General features: G+C 42.9%; 1 protein-coding gene across 2 annotated transcripts; it reads right to left on the bottom strand.

Moving 5' to 3' along the window:
* Positions 1-613: 613 nt before the first annotated feature.
* On the bottom strand, positions 614-6,740 carry paqr9 (progestin and adipoQ receptor family member 9). 2 transcript variants are annotated; one of them, XM_055056387.1, is made up of 2 exons: positions 2,218-6,740; positions 614-1,880 (listed from the first exon to the last, which is right to left on the bottom strand). In XM_055056387.1, exon 1 carries the CDS (start codon positions 5,781-5,783, stop codon positions 4,641-4,643), a length of 1,143 nt encoding a protein of 380 aa, XP_054912362.1. In that variant the 5' UTR covers positions 5,784-6,740; the 3' UTR covers positions 614-1,880; positions 2,218-4,640. The 2 variants fall into 2 exon arrangements, with proteins under 2 accessions (XP_054912362.1, XP_054912361.1); XM_055056386.1 differs by having other exon boundaries at positions 614-4,438; positions 4,586-6,740.
* Positions 6,741-18,572: the final 11,832 nt, after the last annotated feature.

The raw sequence follows: 18,572 nt of genomic DNA, 5'->3' as shown, positions 1-18,572 counted from the left end.
GTCTGATGTTGTTCCTGGGATCTGTTGTAGCCACTGCTCCAGTTTGGGGGTTACTGCCCCGAGGGCCCCGATGACCACAGGCACCACTGTGGTCTTCACCTTCCAGGCCCTCTCCAGTTCTTCCCTGAGGCCCTGGTATTTCTCCAGTTTCTCGTGCTCCTTTTTCCTGATGTTGCAGTCACTTGGTATTGCTACATCTACCACAACGGCTTTCCTCTGATGTTTATCCACTACGACAATGTCTGGTTGGTTCGCCATTACCATTCTGTCTGTCTGGATCTGGAAGTCCCACAGGATCTTAGCTCTGGCGTTCTCCACCACCTTTGGGGGTGTTTCCCACTTTGATCTCGGGGTTTCCAGTCCATATTCTGCACAGATGTTTCTGTACACTATGCCTGCCACTTGGTTATGTCGCTCCATGTACGCTTTCCCTGCCAGTATCTTGCACCCTGCTGTGATGTGCTGGACTGTCTCAGGGGCCTCCTTGCACAACCTATCCATGTTGTGCAATATATATATATATATATATATATATATATATATATATATATATATATATATATATATATATTTGCCATCAATAGTACAAGCACAAGAAAAATGAAATAAACAATGGTTATTTGTATGATTTATTTCAAACAATTTAAATGATAATAGTGCTATTTAATAAAACAAGACGATTTTTACAGCAGCAACATTGTGCTGCTGTATTGCAGCATTATGTCCTCCTTCTCAAGTACTTAATAATTAAAAGCATGTCTAAATAATGCATTTGATTCCCTCTTGAGTCAACCCTGAGTACATCACTAAGTTAGATAAAGTAGCCTGATGCTAACATTCACATAAACATTGATGGATTCAGTGAAGAGGCAGAAACAAAGTCTGTTTCAGTTACGCTTTTTCTCAGTCACACAATGATTGACACAGATGTTTAGAGGTAGAAACATCACTTCATCAGCTGGAGACCTGATGAATACCTATGACTGTTACAGTCAAAGAAAGTAGAGCTAACCTGATATGTGTCGGTGTAATACAGTCCCACTCGTATCGTCCATGCCAGTTTGCAACCACTTGATTTTGTTTCCTACGTTCACCCAGCATCAACAACTGATTAAATTAACCTGGTTGATTCACTTCAAGCTACAAGATGGAAACACAAAATTCACATTTTACATTGTTTTTTGCAACATTTTAAATGATCACTTAGAATTGGAAACATAATTATTGTCAGTTAGCATAGCTTCCAACAAAAGTGAATAAAATGACTACTGAAATTAATAAGCTTGATTATCAATCATATACAAACTTAGCAGCCTTCTGGGAAACACTGTGGTGGATGGGAGACACTTTGGACCATTATTGCTACCTTGTGTTGTTCAAGCAGTGTTGCTGCCAGGTGACAAAGGAAACAAGGTTGTTATATAAAGTGCTTGATATTCTGACTCTTAAGATGTTCAAACAATCCACATGTATTTTATACAAGCACAAAAACAAGGTATAAAACCTTTTTTCTCAGCTTTGGAGAAGCTTTAAAGTGCTTTATAACACATTTTTTTTAATGAACAGCGTCCACTTCTCATTTTCTCATGTGCAAGTGATTGTAAGTAAATGTGCAGAATATAATTTTTATATTTAAACAAAAATCAATCAACTATGTTGTAAGATATTAATATGATACATTATTAAGAATTAGCCATCATGTCACAGCTGTGAATATAGCAGAAAACACATCTATAACCATGCAGACAGTTCTATTGTTTGGTTGTGTTTTGTGAAATAATGGAATGGATCCAACTTTCACTTCCTGTGTTAGAGTGTTCTTGAATGCATCGGCAGGATCACAGGATGGATGGAGAACATTCCAAGCCAACAGATTTTTTCTAAATGGCAAAACATGGAATTTACTACACAGATGCAGACATGCAGTCAAAGAAGACATCCAAAAAAATACAACTAGTTTTCTGTTGTGTTTCTATTCTGTAAATAGTCTGTTTTTAAACGTTAATGTAAGGCTTTGTTTTATTCAGAAGAACCATGGTAGTTGTTAGCTTCCAGAGCTAACTCTATACTTTTGCTCTTTTTCCAGCTTCATCATCAACACAAACTGATGCAGTTTAAAACCAATCCTAAACCAGGCAATAATGCAATAAATTAAAACTGTTTAATGTTTAAAAACCAGATTAACTCATAACCTCGCAATAGAGGAAAAGGCCTCACCTGTTTCATTGCAGTTCCATAAAGGTGCCTTCAGTGTGTGCTAAAATGAAGTTAGCATTCTATTTTCCTAATATCACAGTCTCAGATCACACCAGTGTCATTTGCAAACCATGGAGGTAAAGATCAGCCCAAGAATACGAGTCAGGCCGCTAACAAACACGTCCACTCATTTTGTCTGAGCTACAGTATTAAGACATGAAGATTGGTGAAATGTGCTGTCTTTAAAATACTGTTAAAATGGCATACAGTGTGGCTATGTGGAGAGAATATCACTGCAGTAGTTAACCTCTTAAATGACTTCAGTTGGGATAAAAACAAAGATTAACCATTCTGTGGATGCCTACCATTGTAAAACAGCACCAGAAGATTTCATGCTAAGGCTACATTTGCAATGGAGGTTAATTTACATAGAAATGTAGAATTATTTACAATAAAGGTCAATATGGCCTACAGACTATAACAGAGAGAAACTTGTTTTGCTAAATGGAATGTAAAGTTCAATGCGATTTAATAGTGTCTTGGAATGGGAAAGTTGAGTGTTAGATTCCAGGTTCCTACTGCCACATATTGATGTACCTTAACCCCTACTTATATACCTATGAATGACAGTGTGGTTATAGTGTAAAGTGCTTTAAATCATCAGTATTACTAGATCAATGTTCATTTAACATAAGGAGTTGGAATATTTTTACATTTGTTTTTGCACACCAGATTGTCAAGCCAGATAGCCTCCTCACAATCTTTTTTTTCTGGGAATGTCATTGTTCAAGACTGGGACCTCCACAGTCTTTAACAAGAATTAGTCTTCCTGTAAAAAGACAAATTATTTGTATCTAACTTTATTAAAGAGATAAATGTTGAACCACCATAAAATATTAACCTCTGTTCTACAGTGGTAGACATCTGTTTTGATCCAGACCCAATCAATTCAATAAAATCTCAATAAAGAAAACATCTACTGAATCTAAGTGTTGCTAAATAAAACAGGTGAAACAAACCCTGTACACTAAACTGTCCCTTCAGATTCCAGCAAATGAAGGACAACAAATGCAGCCATTTCCAGAAACCAGTTCTAAACTAAAGATTGCTCTACATCCAAAGGCAAGAAAAAGTTCAGAGAGCAGCTAACCCCCCAAGTAAAAAACAACCTTAGCTTCATTCTTAATAACCTAAAAGAGTGGTATATAAGTAAAAGAGAAGAAGATGCCAGGACAAAGATACTGAGTGGTGTCAAAGGCTGGACACAACCGAAGCAACAACTGCATCAAATGTACCCTGAATGAGTTTCACATCTAAATAAACTAGAAAATCTAAATAAGCTAGCTGCAGTACATCATAACATGTTTGTCAAACAAATTTCACCCTTTCAGATTCAAAGATGAGCATGGCTTTTCTAAAAGGTAGGGTAAGTCTGACTGGCTCCCTGAAAGTGCTTCATTGTAAGACTCATACAAAGTTTCAGCTGTTGAGCTGATGCTCTTAAAACTGTGCAACTTCCTGCTGTAGGGTTAAGAAAGAGAAAATACTTCCTGGTTACTTCCTGGAGTAGCTAACCAAGGCCGTAAAAGGAAATAACAAAGCAAGACAATGTGGGTGTCGTTAATTTCAAAGCTGAGGAAAATCAAATACATAGCAGAGCATGAAATGGAAAAAAAACAACAAAAAAAAACAGTGCTACAAAAAGTTGGACAGGATGAGGACAATTGGGCGAAAAAACCATAATCTCTAGAGTTTCTGCAGACTCATAATCAAATATCAACCTCTATTCTCAAGTGTCCAACCCACAGAGGTAGCTTTTATCCTCACTTTTTAGATATTCCATGATGAAGCTGTTCTTGGGGGCAGGGGGCCAATGACTTTAAATATCCACTCAACAAGACAGCTTCCATGGAGCGAGCCCAGACATAATCCTGTCATCTCCTACAGTCTCCCTAAGCATCATAATGGGCCCAGATGGGCTCAGAATGCCTGAGAGACTTTAAATCACATGGACAATAATGTTTTCATGAGCAGTTCTTATGGCATGGCAGGGGTGCACCAATTGTAGTTTTATAGTGAATCACCAATCTTTAAAAAACCTGACCTGTCAATTCTGATTTAGGCTGATTGTTTGAAAAGTCTCAAAATAAAGCGACAAACCCACTAAGTAGGTAAAAGTAGGGTGACTATTGTTAATTTTGCAGAAGTGACCTGTAGGGTGGTGTGTCAGTCAGGCCCCTCACTGCAGAACGAAAGAGGATAATGGTTAATTCTCAGATCTTTGTGGAATTAGTTAAGATAGGTAGTTAAGAATGATTTTTCATGTTAGCAGATCACTGATCTCACCAAAATTAAGAAAATCTGACCCGACTTATTGGTGCACCCTTACCTTTTAGGCATGTGCAAATCATCTTTCACAGTAATAAACAAAGATGTCTCTTGGGTTACTCAACTTTCATTTGTTTCTTTAGCTGATCCCTTTGAGGGCCGTAGATACAGTTTGCATGCCAGGAGAAACACACAATGATTGAGACAATGGTAGTCTGGAGGAGGAGCATCACTCCGTAGGTGGAAGCAATGGTTGGTCCAGGTAGGCGGGAGAGCGCAGTAGGGGGTAAGAGAAAATCAGGATTGAGCAGGATGGCTCTGACCTCAGCCTGGATCATGTGAAGTTCATCGAGGATGGACAAAAATGTGCAGCAGTGGAACCACTGGTGGCTGTGGCCCCAGATGTCGAATCGACCTGGGGCCAGTCTCTCTGGGAACTTGCTGATGTTGAAAAGGGCCGACACCAGCAGCCACAGAGAGTGGCGATAGAAGAAGTTGGGCATGGTGATGGAGGCAGCAAAGGAAGGCGTGGTGGTGGAGTAAGGTGATCTGGTGAGGACACGGTAGAAGACCGGTGTGGAGGAAATTAGGAATGGCAGTAGGAAAACCAGGGTTCGTATGATGTATCGATGCTCCCTCCACCTCTGACGAGTGTTACAGCAAGATAAAACACATATGATTGCTATAACACATGCACATGGCATGTAGTAGGTCTCAAAGAACAGGTTGAATTCTGGCATGGCATTAGGAGATAAAAATCCTTTATGCTTGTGGTTTAGGTCCAAATAGGAGCCGTTCCTGTCTTCTCTCTCTACTATCCCTGCCCGAGGATGGATGTAGAAGTAGTACGCCAATGATGAGCCAACTGTGTAAGCGCTGATTGTGCCATAATCAACGAAGAAGCAAACCTCCCTTACGACCAGAGACATTGAGTTCAGCAGATGGGCCATGCTGCTGGCCAGGAGCAGACAAAACACCCCAATAAAGTAGTTCCACATTGGGTAAAAGAAGGGGGCGTCGGCATCAGGTGCACCATCCCAACTGAACATCTGTAGAAAGTAGTAAGCAAAAATAAAGATAGGTAGGAAGTGTGTCCAGAAGTTTCCTGTTTCATTGGTAGGCCTGAATGCCGACAACAAGCAGTCCCTCAGGCTGTAGTTTGGGAACCGGTAGCCTGACAGGATGAAGTTTTCTGTAACACGAGGGGGTACATCCTTGTCACTCAGCAGAGGCAACGGTTGACCACAGTTCAGAAACATGATGAGCTAAGAATTCTTTTATCCCAGAAAAAAGGTTGAAAACGTTTATCCTGCACTGTTAGGTTGTTCTTGGTACATGATCACAGCATGTCAGGTGATATAATCCGTTGGTTATAAACTGGTTATAAACATCCAAAACCTACCAAGGTTCTCAGTCCATCTCCTTTCGGATCACTGATTCCAGCATCCAATCCAGGCCTCAAAAGTTCAAGGAAATTCAAGCAGCAGTGCAAGTATTAGCCCAGAGAGTGGGGAACCGATCTAGTCCTGTAGATCGGTTCTTTGTCTCCCTTTTGGTCTTGTCCTTGACCCCTCAGAATATCAAAGGTCATAAAAGATCCAGTTTCTGTAAAGCTTGTTGCTCTTATCCTGTTGCATAGGACTTCTACTTATGAGTTTTGTTTTGTGTCTTCTATCAGGTGCTATGCATAGTTTTTGCAGCAGCTGGTGAAGACAAAGCTTCCTTACCGCAGCACTGTCCTTCAAAGTTGAACAGCATGCCAGCAGCCGTCTGATGCAGTTATGTCCCAGAGATCCATCCATAGAGTTGTGCAATATAAAACTGTAAAACAGATACAACTTCTTCTTCTCATTGGTCCTTGAAATTATGTCTACATCCGACTTTTACTTCATTCAACCCACTTGTCGTCGCAGCGCACAGTGTTGCATAGGGAAATAAACGCATGGTTGCAAAAGAAGACGCGGTGTTCCGGTGAGCAGGGAACCTCCTGGAAGAGCCGTTTACACGGAGACTGAACCCGGAGACTGAACCCGGAGACTGAACCCGGAGACTGAACCCGGAGACTGAACCCGGAGACTGAACCCGGAGGCAGCTGTCAGCTGAGCCCAGCGCACTAACCCGAGAGGATGACGGCAGCCGGCATTTTACTGAAGATTTGACAGATACTAGCATCAAGTCTTAAAGGCGCAAATGCACTTCCTGGGAGATTTTCAAAATAAAACAATTACCTGTAACGAGAAAATGGTGCAAACGGATCATTTGCACGCCCTCCTGGCCCAAATGGTCATGTTAATTCCACAGATAATTCCATAGAAAGCTATAAAGCTATGTTTCCTAATCAAGACATAAATATCCAACCATTATCATATATGCTTGTCCCAAGTGGAGTCAGGAGGGGTGCTGGTGCCCATGTCCAGGGGTCAACGGGTGAGAGGCGGGATCACCCTGGAGCGGCAACCTGTCACTGGGCAACAAGGAAACAAACAGGACAAACAACCAGGCAAACAAACACACACACACACACACACACACACACACACACACACACACACACACACACACTCACACACACACACGCACACACACACATGCACACACACCTAAAGAGGATTCAGAGAAATCAGTTCATCAATCCAGGATCTTCTTCCTGCTATGCAGTGGTTGGTGTGCATGTAATAACGTGTCCAATATCTAAAACAGTTTGTTTTCTGCCTTTCAGTTGGAATAATATACTTTCACTGACAGCCTTGAATAACAGAAATTGAATAAATCACTCTCACCTTTTTAATGTCTTAATAATCAGTTTAGAACTGTTTAATACATTTTGTGCTGATATATCCACCATATTGTTTCTTGTATGGTTTTTGTAATTCGTAAAGATTACTTGTGTATTATTATTATTGTTTTTTTTTTTTTTGTAAACGTTGATTTTGAAAGGAGTTTGTTGAGCTTCCGGTGTGCTGCTGGTACACTCAGTTCCTTTGGGCAACTCGGTGGAGTCCAAACTAATTCTTAAAGAATCTGATTGTTGTGTTGCGTCTCCCTCCTGGACTGAATGAACTGACCCCGCGACGTGTTCGAGGCAGATTGAACGTGACCATAGAGAGAAGGAAACACTAAACTGTAATCTCTGTAATCTGCTTGAAACGCGCGCGCCCGCTGCTCCAGTTAGGTAATCCCGTTACTCAGCATCTGCAGCAGCTCGCGCTCGGTGACACGATCCGTGGTGAACGTTCTTCATCTCTGGCAGCTTTTCTAACACTAGCGCCAAAGGTTTCAATTACATTTTGGAGAAAACAATTCTATATTTGTTGCAGTTCACAATTTTCAGGAATTGATCAATCTGACACAAATCAAAACTATTTTAATCTGTTGTCATTTTAAAGTAATTTGGGATTAACCTGACTGTATAACCTATTTGAATTTCAACACTAGCAGGTTCTCTGGAGCCCCTTTGGGAAAGCTAGCTATTGATTTGCTGTTGCTATAAAATCCATATAACTGTGGTGTTAAAGCTGGATGCAGTCAAAATGTATTTGAAGTACAGACATGAGATACTGACTGTGTAGCTGCTCCAATTAACACACATTGCCTTGTAAAAATAAACATACTCCTTGAATTTTTACAGCTTTGGATCATGTTGAAACACAGACTATAATTCAATCTGACTGTTAACATACAGTCAGATTGTATGTTAACAATCTGATACATTATGTATACATTATGTACATTATATATGTTACCAGTCATAACACAAGACCAATCGGTCTTGCTTTAACACAAATGACCATGAAAGCTCACATCTCTACTATTACACTGCTCAAAACAATAAAGGGAACACTCAAATGACACATCCTAGATCTGAATGAATGAAATAAATATGAAAATAATTTCCACCTGTTATCTATTTCATTTGCACAACAGCAGCTGATATTGATTGTCAATCAGTGTTGCTTTCTAAGTGGACACTTTGATTTCACACAAGTTTGATTTACTTGGAGTTATATTGTGTTGTTTGAGTGTTCCCTTTATTTTTTTTGAGCAGTATATTTTGGATATATTCATTTGTGCCCATTGAGTTTTAAGTGCTGAATTGTAAAGTGTAGAAAAAAATAATTTAAGAGATATGTTCCACTGCATTCAACTTTTACTTTGTGGAATAGTAAAGGAGTTGGGATATGACACTTGCCCATTATGATGGATGGAAGAGATGCTTTAAATGTTGTCTTCATCTCTGCTTTTTAGTCCTGCTCTGCAACATGAAGCCTCCCTTTGAAATCCTCTGGGATTTTGGAGTCACAGTTCGGATGCTGCTCCTAGAGCAATACCTTGTTGACTTGGTTATGCATCATAATTGCACAGCATCCAAAACCAGAGGGAATAACTGACCAAACATGCAGTAGCTTTACCAAAAATGTATTAACTAAAGTCCATAAAAACTACAAATCAGATCTAATATCAGATCTGTTCCAACATGTTGCAACCATGAATGGCGACATTCTAGTAAATATGAACTACTTTCTGCAGTTTGACCCAGAAGTTTTTGGTTAAGTGAAGGAATGGGTTAAAGGTCAAAGGATATGGCTGTGGCTCATTAGAGGAACACATGCTGTTGTTGGTCTAGTGAGACGTGTCTGTTAAGATTAAAGGCTTATGCCTAATGAAGTTCTGCATGACAATAAGTGTTAATCAAGAAAAATATATAGTATATACTAGACTTAGAGAGAGACTTAGACTTGACTTTATTGATCCCTTGGGAAGACTCCCTCAGGAAATTATAGTTACCAGCAGCTCACAGGCAAAAATGTGGCACACAGTAAGCATACACAAAAGAATACAAAAAAATACAAATTAAATACAAAACAAAGAATATAAATACAACACAAAAGGAAATTATAGCAATTTGGTGGATAGATTGACCAGTGATATGGTATTGCACTGTATGGTTTGGCCTGATAAATATGGAGTTCACATTTGTAGAAAAACTACTCCTTCTTCCCTCTGTCCTGTGTCACCTCCGACCCCCCAGTGAGGAGTTGTACAGTCTGAAGGCGTGGGGGACAAAGGAGTTCTTGAATCTTGGGGAGCAGCAGTCTGTCACTGAACAGGCTCCTCTGGCTGCTGATGACGGCATGTAGAGGGTGGCTGCTATCGTCCATGATGTCCAGCAGTTTGTTCAGTGTCCTCGCCTCTGCCACCGTCACCAGAGAGTCCAGCTTCATGCCGACCACAAAGCCGGCACGCCTGATCAGTTTGTCCAGTCTGGACGTGTCCTTCTTGGATGTGCTGCCTCCCCAGCACACCACGGTGTAGAAGAGGACACTGGCGATCACTGACTGGTAGAACATCCACAGCAGTTTGCTGCAGATGTTAAAGGACCGCAGTCTCCTCAGGAAGTACATCCTGCTCTGCACCTTCCCGTACAGGTGGCTGCTGTGTTTTGACCAATCCAGTTTACTGTCCAGCCACAGCCCGAGGTACTTGTAGGAGCCCACGACTTCAACCTCCGTTCCCTCTAGCACGACTGGTCTCGGCTTTGGTCTGGACCTCCCAAAGTCTATAACCAGCTCCTTCGTCTTAGCGGTGTTGAGTTCCAGGTGGTTTGTGTGGCACCAGAGAGCAAAGTCCCTCACCAGACAGCGATATTCCTCCTCTCTGTCGTCCCTGATACATCCGACTATGGCTGTGTCATCAGCATACTTCTGTATGTGACACAGCTCCGAGTTGTAGTGGAAGTCAGAGGAGTACAGGGTGAAGAGAAGAGGGGCCAGCACTGTGCCCTGAGGGGCTCCTGTGCTGCTGACCACAGTGTCAGACACGGTGTCCTTTAGCCTGACATACTGCGGCCTGTTGGTGAGGTAACTATGGATCCAGGTGACCAGGTGCTGGTCCACTCCCATGCTGTTTAGTTTGTCCTGGAGCAGAAGGGGCTGGATTGTATTAAAGGCACTGGAGAAGTCCAAGAAAAGGATCCTCACTGTGCCACTGCCCTTATCCAGGTGGGAGTGGGCCCGGTGCAGCAGGTAGAGGATGGCATCCTCCACACCAACATCTGCCTGGTAGGCGAATTGCAGGAGATCCTGGGCATGTTCCACCTGAGGTCTGAGGAGGCCGAGGAAGAGCCGCTCCAACGTCTTCATCAGGTGTGAAGTGAGTGCCACGGGCCGAAAGTCATTCAGCTCGCTGGGCCTGTTCTTCTTGGGCCCTGGGACGATGCAGGATGTCTTCCAGAGGGTGGGCACTTCCCTTAGCTGCAGGCTGAGGTTGAAGATCCGCTGTAGTGGCTCTCCCAGTTCAGCAGCGCAGGTCTTCAGCAGACTTGGACACACCTGGTCCGGCCCTGCTGCTTTCCTGGGCTTGAGCTTCCTCAGCTGTTCTCTGACCTGGTCTGTGGTGATGTGGGGTGGAGGTTGTGCTGAGGTGTGTGGGGGGGTTGTCAGTGTTTTGTTGTCTGTGGGGAGGTGTGTGGTAAGGAGCAGAGGTGGCTGCAGTGAGAGAGGGGGTTGGGGGGGCACAGACTGGTTGAACCTGTTGAAGAAGTTGTTCAGGTCGTTTGCCCTCTCCATTGTTCCCCCAACGACTCTGGTCTTTGTGTTGAGGCCAGTGATGGTCCTCACACCTTCCCAGACCTCCCTCATGTTGTTCTCTCTCAGCTTCTGCTCCACCTTTCTCCTGTAGCTGTCTTTTGCTTAAAGAAGTTTCAATAGATTTGTAATTACCTCTGGCTTTACACAGAATGCCTTCCTGATATACAGGATGAAGGAGGGGTCCACAGAGTGAAAATAGTCTCAAAATACCTGTGTGTGTAATCCGTGTAAACATCTTTTTGTGTGACTTTGGATTGTTGTATCAGTAAAACATAATTTGTAAACCATAAAAAGAAAATGTGCTTATAATTATGTCGCCAAATACACAATTATGAAGAAATTCATTCATCCATCTTCTTCTGCTTATCCGGTAAGGAGGAAGGCCCAAACTTCCCTCTCCCTAGCCACTTGTTCTAGCTCCTCCGAGGGAATCCCAAGGCGTTCCCAGGCCAGCTGAGAAACATAGTCCCTCCAGAGTCCTGGGGTCATGCCCAGAACACCTCAGGGGGCGGGGTCCTAGCCCAAGTGAAGAAATTACAAATACAAAATAAAAGTACACACACATTTAAAATTTATACAAACATTAAATTTTGACACGCTTTTAACGTTTTTAACTTCAACCTCACAAATCTGATAACTACGTATTCAGTTATCAGAATGTTAAATAAGTATGCACAAGTCGCCTGATACACACAGACAAAACAGTATGGGGTTCCATTTGTGTGAAAAATAAGTAGGAGTCATATGTGTAGATGTTGTTGGTCTATCTTGCTGATATGTGTCTGGTTGATGTCCATGGTCTTAATGCTTTATGGATATGTCAATGTTTCATGTAGATGTTGCATATGTAGGTGATTCATTTGTTAGATCAGGGGTGTTAAACTCCAGTCCTCCAGGGCCGCTGTCTTGCAGTTTTTAGAAGTGCCACAAGTACAAAACACTGGAATGAAATGGCTTATTTACCTCCTCTTTGTGTAGATCAGTTCTCCAGAGCCTTGCTAATGACCTAATTATTCTATTCAGAGGCACATTTAAAAGCATTAGCATTAGAAATAGCTAAAACTTCATTTAAGTGTATAAGGTATTTGCTATTTCTCTTACTGATTACCCATGTTTAGTATACTTAATGGAGTAAGTCAATTACAGACTAGATGCTAGTGATGCTCCACATGCTACTGACAGTATTCATGCTAACATTAGAATTTTGGCAAATTTTGCTGATACACTCATTTTAACATACTGAATGGTGCAAGTCCATGTTAGTGAGCATTCTTGTGATTCTCCACATGATACTTTGTAATTTTTTTGCCAAGCTTAGCATTGATGCTAAGTTTTATCATCAGAACGCTGGGTCCAAACCGACGGGTACACTTTGGCAGGCCCCGGTTAAATTACTTCAGGAATTTTCTAGTTAAATCATGAACTCTAACTGTTATGCTCAATAACCAATATTATCATTTAGTGATATCAAGCCCTACTGAACACACAAATCTGATGATGTCTACTGTTCCTGGTTTCTGAGTAAAATTGAGTCCAAATGTTGGTGTTTACCTTTGAGTAAATCACTTTCTATTCTGGAAATGAAAAAAAAACATTGATCTAGGATAATTTCTTTACTGTGAAATATTTTAATAGGCTGTACTAATTCGTTCATGAAACTATATAATACCTGAGTGACCCAGTTTATCATGCATGACATGATAAACTGGTCCAGGTTGGGACGTGTGTAGAATAAATTGGCACCAAAGCTTTGGAGTTACAAGTATTCTTCTGATAACTCTGTAACATTGAGGCAGTTCAGTTGGTTCAGTAGTTTTCTGATGACCTGTTGAAGAGCCAAACATGTGATCTAGCAGGGTCTGCATCTGTTTGTTCCTCTGTGACTGAGCAGCTGCTTAGAAACACTTGTTTGGGGAAACTCTGCATCAAAGCTGTGCAGACACAGAGTCAGGTCTTTAGAAACAGAGGATGGGGGAGAAAGACAAGGATTGACTCACAAATGATCCTGTGGAGGAAGGAACTGAACTGCAGATAACAAAGAGCAAGGGGATAAGTTCCACAGAAGATTGTAGAAAAAAGCTTTCTGTCTGAATAAACTCTGTGGTGTGAAACTGACATGTGTCAACAGGCCAAACAACAGGATAGAAATAGCTAAACTTACTCAGAACATGCAGGCTTTGAGTTGCAGGCTTTTGAGTTGCAGACTTTGAGTTGCAGACTTTGAGTTGCAGTCTTTGAGTTGCAGACTGAGTTGCAGGCTTTGAGTTGCAGGCTTTGAGTTGCAGACTTTGAGTGGCAGGCTTTGAGTTGCAGTCTTTGAGTTGCAGACTGAGTTGCAGACTTTGAGTTGCAGGCTTTGAGAGTTGAGGCTTTGAGTTGCAGTCTTTGAGTTGCAGACTTTGAGTTGCAGGCTTTGAGTTGCAGGCTTTGAGTTGCAGGCTTTGAGTTGCAGGCTTTGAGTTGCAGACTTTGAGTGGCAGGCTTTGAGTTGCAGTCTTTGAGTTGCAGGCTTTGAGTTGCAGGCTTTGAGTTGCAGGCTTTGAGTTGCAGGCTTTGAGTTGCAGGCTTTGAGTTGCAGACTTGAGTTGCAGACTTTGAGTTGCAGGCTTTGAGTTGCAGGCTTTGAGTTGCAGGCTTTGAGTTGCAGACTTTGAGTTGCAGACTTTGAGTTGCAGGCTTTGAGTTGCAGGCTTTGAGTTGCAGACTTTGAGTTGCAGACTTTGAGTTGCAGGCTTTGAGTTGCAGGCTTTGAGTTGCAGGCTTTGAGTTGCAGACTTTGAGTTGCAGACTTTGAGTTGCAGGCTTTGAGTTGCAGGCTTTGAGTTGCAGGCTTTGAGTTGCAGTCTTTGAGTTGCAGACTTTGAGTTGCAGGCTTTGAGTTGCAGGCTTTGAGTTGCAGACCTTGAGTGGCAGGCTTTGAGTTGCAGTCTTTGAATTGCAGACTTTGAGTTGCAGGCTTTGAGTTGCAGACTTTGAGCTGCAGTCTTTGAGTTGCAGACTTTGAGTTGCAGTCTTTGAGTTGCAGACTGAGTTGCAGACTTTGAGTTGCAGGCTTTGAGTTGCAGGCTTTGAGTTGCAGACTTTGAGTTGCAGTCTTTGAGTTGCAGGCTTTGAGTTGCAGGCTTTGAGTTGCAGGCTTTGAGTTGTTAGGCTTTGAGTTGCAGACTTTGAGTTGCAGACTTTGAGTTGCAGGCTTTGAGTTGCAGACTTTGAGCTGCAGACTTTGAGTTGCAGGCTTTGAGTTGCAGACTGAGTTGCAGACTTTGAGTTGCAGGCTTTGAGTTGCAGGCTTTGAGTTGCAGGCTTTGAGTTGCAGACTTTGAGCTGCAGACTTTGAGTTGCAGGCTTTGAGTTGCAGACTTTGAGTTGCAGGCTTTGAGTTGCAGGCTTTGAGTTGCAGGCTTTGAGTTGCAGACTTTGAGTTGCAGACTTTGAGTTGCAGACTTTGAGTTGCAGGCTTTGAGTTGCAGGCTTTGAGTTGCAGACTTTGAGTTGCAGGCTTTGAGTTGTTAGGCTTTGAGTTGCAGGCTTTGAGTTGAAGACTTTGAGTTGCAGACTTTGAGTTGCAGACTTTGAGTTGTTAGGCTTTGAGTTGCAGGCTTTGAGTTGCAGGCTTTGAGTTGCAGACTTTGAGTTGCAGACTTTGAGTTGCAGACTTTGAGTTGCAGGCTTTGAGTTGTTAGGCTTTGAGTTGCAGACTTTGAGTTGCAGACTTTAAGTTGTTGGGCTTTGAGTTGCAGGCTTTGAGTTGAAGACTTTGAGTTGTTAGGCTTTGAGTTGCAGACTTTGAGTTGCAGACTTTGAGTTGCAGACTTTGAGTTGCAGGCTTTGAGTTGTTAGGCTTTGAGTTGCAGGCTTTGAGTTGAAGACTTTGAGTTGCAGTCTTTGAGTTGCAGACTTTGAGTTGCAGGCTTTGAGTTGCAGGCTTTGAGTTGCAGGCTTTGAGTTGCAGGCTTTGAGTTGCAGACTTTGAGTTGGCAGGCTTTGAGTTGCAGTCTTTGAGTTGCAGGCTTTGAGTTGCAGGCTTTGAGTTGCAGGCTTTGAGTTGCAGTCTTTGAGTTGCAGGCTTTGAGTTGCAGGCTTTGAGTTGCAGACTTTGAGTTGCAGTCTTTGAGTTGCAGACTTTGAGTTGCAGGCTTTGAGTTGCAGTCTTTGAGTTGCAGACTTTGAGTTGCAGGCTTTGAGTTGCAGGCTTTGAGTTGCAGACTTTGAGTGGCAGGCTTTGAGTTGCAGTCTTTGAGTTGCAGACTTTGAGTTGCAGACTTTGAGTTGTTGGGCTTTGAGTTGCAGGCTTTGAGTTGCAGGCTTTGAGTTGTTAGGCTTTGAGTTGCAGGCTTTGAGTTGCAGGCTTTGAGTTGTTAGACTTTGAGTTGCAGACTTTGAGTTGCAGACTTTGAGTTGTTAGATTTTGAGTTGCAGACTTTGAGTTGCAGACTTTGAGTTGTTAGACTTTGAGTTGCAGACTTTGAGTTGCAGACTTTGAGTTGTTAGACTTTGAGTTGCACGCTTTGAGTTGTTAGGCTTTGAGTTGCAGACTTTGAGCTGCAGACTTTGAGTTGCAGACTTTGAGTTGCAGACTTTGAGTTGCAGACTTTGAGTTGCAGGCTTTGAGTTGCAGGCTTTGAGTTGCAGGCTTTGAGTTGTTAGACTTTGAGTTGCAGACTTTGAGTTGTTAGACTTTGAGTTGCACGCTTTGAGTTGTTAGGCTTTGAGTTGCAGACATTGAGCTGCAGACTTTGAGTTGCAGACTTTGAGTTGCAGACTTTGAGTTGCAGACTTTGAGTTGCAGACTTTGAGTTGCAGACTTTGAGTTGCAGGCTTTGAGTTGTTAGGCTTTGAGTTGCAGGCTTTGAGTTGCAGGCTTTGAGTTGCAGGCTTTCAGTTGCAGGCTTTGAGTTGCAGTCTTTGAGTTGCAGTCTTTGAGTTGCAGGCTTTCAGTTGCAGGCTTTGAGTTGCAGTCTTTGAGTTGCAGTCTTTGAGTTGCAGGCTTTGAGTTCCAGACTTTGAGTTGCAGACTTTGAGTTGCAGGCTTTGAGTTGCAGTCTTTGAGTTGCAGTCTTTGAGTTGCAGGCTTTGAGTTCCAGACTTTGAGTTGCAGACTTTGAGTTGCAGACTTTGAGTTGCAGGCTTTGAGTTGTTAGGCTTTGAGTTGCAGGCTTTGAGTTGCAGGCTTTGAGTTGCAGGCTTTCAGTTGCAGGCTTTCAGTTGCAGGCTTTGAGTTGCAGTCTTTGAGTTGCAGTCTTTGAGTTGCAGGCTTTGAGTTCCAGACTTTGAGTTGCAGACTTTGAGTTGCAGGCTTTGAGTTGCAGGCTTTGAGTTGCAGACTTTCAGTGGCAGGCTTTGAGTTCCAGACTTTGAGTTGCAGACTTTGAGTTGCAGTCTTTGAGTTGCAGGCTTTGAGTTGCAGTCTTTGAGTTGCAGTCTTTGAGTTGCAGCTTTGAGTTCCAGACTTTGAGTTGCAGACTTTGAGTTGCAGGCTTTGAGTTGCAGGCTTTGAGTGTTAGGCTTTGAGTTGCAGACTTTGAGTTGCAGTCTTTGAGTTGCAGGCTTTGAGTTGCAGTCTTTGAGTTGCAGTCTTTGAGTTGCAGGCTTTGAGTTGCAGGCTTTGAGTTGCAGACTTTGAGTTGCAGGCTTTGAGTTGCAGGCTTTCAGTTGCAGGCTTTCAGTTGCAGACTTTGAGTTGCAGGCTTTGAGTTGCAGGCTTTCAGTTGCAGGCTTTCAGTTGCAGGCTTTGAGTTGCAGGCTTTGAGTTGCAGGCTTTGAGTTGCAGGCTTTCAGTTGCAGGCTTTCAGTTGCAGGCTTTGAGTTGCAGGCTTTGAGTTGTTAGGCTTTGAGTTGCAGGCTTTCAGTTGCAGGCTTTCAGTTGCAGGCTTTCAGTTGCAGGCTTTGAGTTGCAGTCTTTGAGTTGCAGTCTTTGAGTTGCAGTCTTTGAGTTCCAGACTTTGAGTTGCAGACTTTGAGTTGCAGACTTTGAGTTGCAGGCTTTGAGTTGCAGACTTTGAGTTGCAGGCTTTGAGTTGCAGTCTTTGAGTTGCAGGCTTTGAGTTGCAGTCTTTCAGTTGCAGTCTTTGAGTTGCAGGCTTTGAGTTGCAGGCTTTGAGTTGCAGACTTTGAGTTGCAGGCTTTGAGTTGCAGGCTTTCAGTTGCAGGCTTTCAGTTGCAGACTTTGAGTTGCAGGCTTTGAGTTGCAGCTCTCAGTTGCAGGCTTTCAGTTGCAGGCTTTGAGTTGCAGCTTTGAGTTGCAGGCTTTGAGTTGCAGGCTTTCAGTTGCAGGCTTTCAGTTGCAGGCTTTGAGTTGCAGGCTTTGAGTTGTTAGGCTTTGAGTTGCAGGCTTTCAGTTGCAGGCTTTCAGTTGCAGGCTTTCAGTTGCAGGCTTTCAGTTGCAGGCTTTGAGTTGCAGTCTTTGAGTTGCAGTCTTTGAGTTGCAGTCTTTGAGTTGCAGACTTTGAGTTGCAGACTTTGAGTTGCAGACTTTGAGTTGCAGGCTTTGAGTTGCAGACTTTGAGTTGCAGGCTTTGAGTTGTTAGGCTTTGAGTTGCAGGCTTTGAGTTGAAGACTTTGAGTTGCAGACTTTGAGTTGCAGACTTTGAGTTGTTAGGCTTTGAGTTGCAGCTTTGAGTTGCAGGCTTTGAGTTGCAGACTTTGAGTTGCAGGCTTTGAGTTGCAGGCTTTGAGTTGTTAGGCTTTGAGTTGCAGGCTTTGAGTTGCAGGCTTTGAGTTGCAGACTTTGAGTTGCAGACTTTGAGTTGCAGGCTTTGAGTTGCAGACTTTGAGTTGCAGACTTTGAGTTGTTAGGCTTTGAGTTGCAGGCTTTGAGTTGCAGGCTTTGAGTTGAAGACTTTGAGTTGCAGGCTTTGAGTTGCAGGCTTTGAGTTGTTAGGCTTTGAGTTGCAGGCTTTGAGTTGTTAGGCTTTGAGTTGCAGGCTTTGAGTTGCAGGCTTTGAGTTGTTAGGCTTTGAGTTGCAGGCTTTGAGTTGCAGTCTTTGAGTTGCAGGCTTTGAGTTGCAGTCTTTGAGTTGCAGTCTTTGAGTTGCAGGCTTTGAGTTCCAGACTTTGAGTTGCAGACTTTGAGTTGCAGGCTTTGAGTTGCAGGCTTTGAGTTGTTAGGCTTTGAGTTGCAGACTTTGAGTTGCAGTCTTTGAGTTGCAGGCTTTGAGTTGCAGTCTTTGAGTTGCAGTCTTTGAGTTGCAGGCTTTGAGTTGCAGGCTTTGAGTTGCAGACTTTGAGTTGCAGGCTTTGAGTTGCAGGCTTTCAGTTGCAGGCTTTCAGTTGCAGACTTTGAGTTGCAGGCTTTGAGTTGCAGGCTTTCAGTTGCAGGCTTTCAGTTGCAGGCTTTGAGTTGCAGCTTTGAGTTGCAGGCTTTGAGTTGCAGGCTTTCAGTTGCAGGCTTTCAGTTGCAGGCTTTGAGTTGCAGGCTTTGAGTTGTTAGGCTTTGAGTTGCAGCTTTCAGTTGCAGGCTTT

The sequence above is a fragment of the Poeciliopsis prolifica genome, unplaced genomic scaffold (genome assembly GCF_027474105.1).
Source record: "Poeciliopsis prolifica strain line A6 unplaced genomic scaffold, Auburn_PproV2 SCAFFOLD045, whole genome shotgun sequence".
Taxonomy (NCBI): Eukaryota; Metazoa; Chordata; class Actinopteri; order Cyprinodontiformes; family Poeciliidae; genus Poeciliopsis; species Poeciliopsis prolifica.
This window is presented reverse-complemented; position numbering and strand designations above follow the sequence as displayed.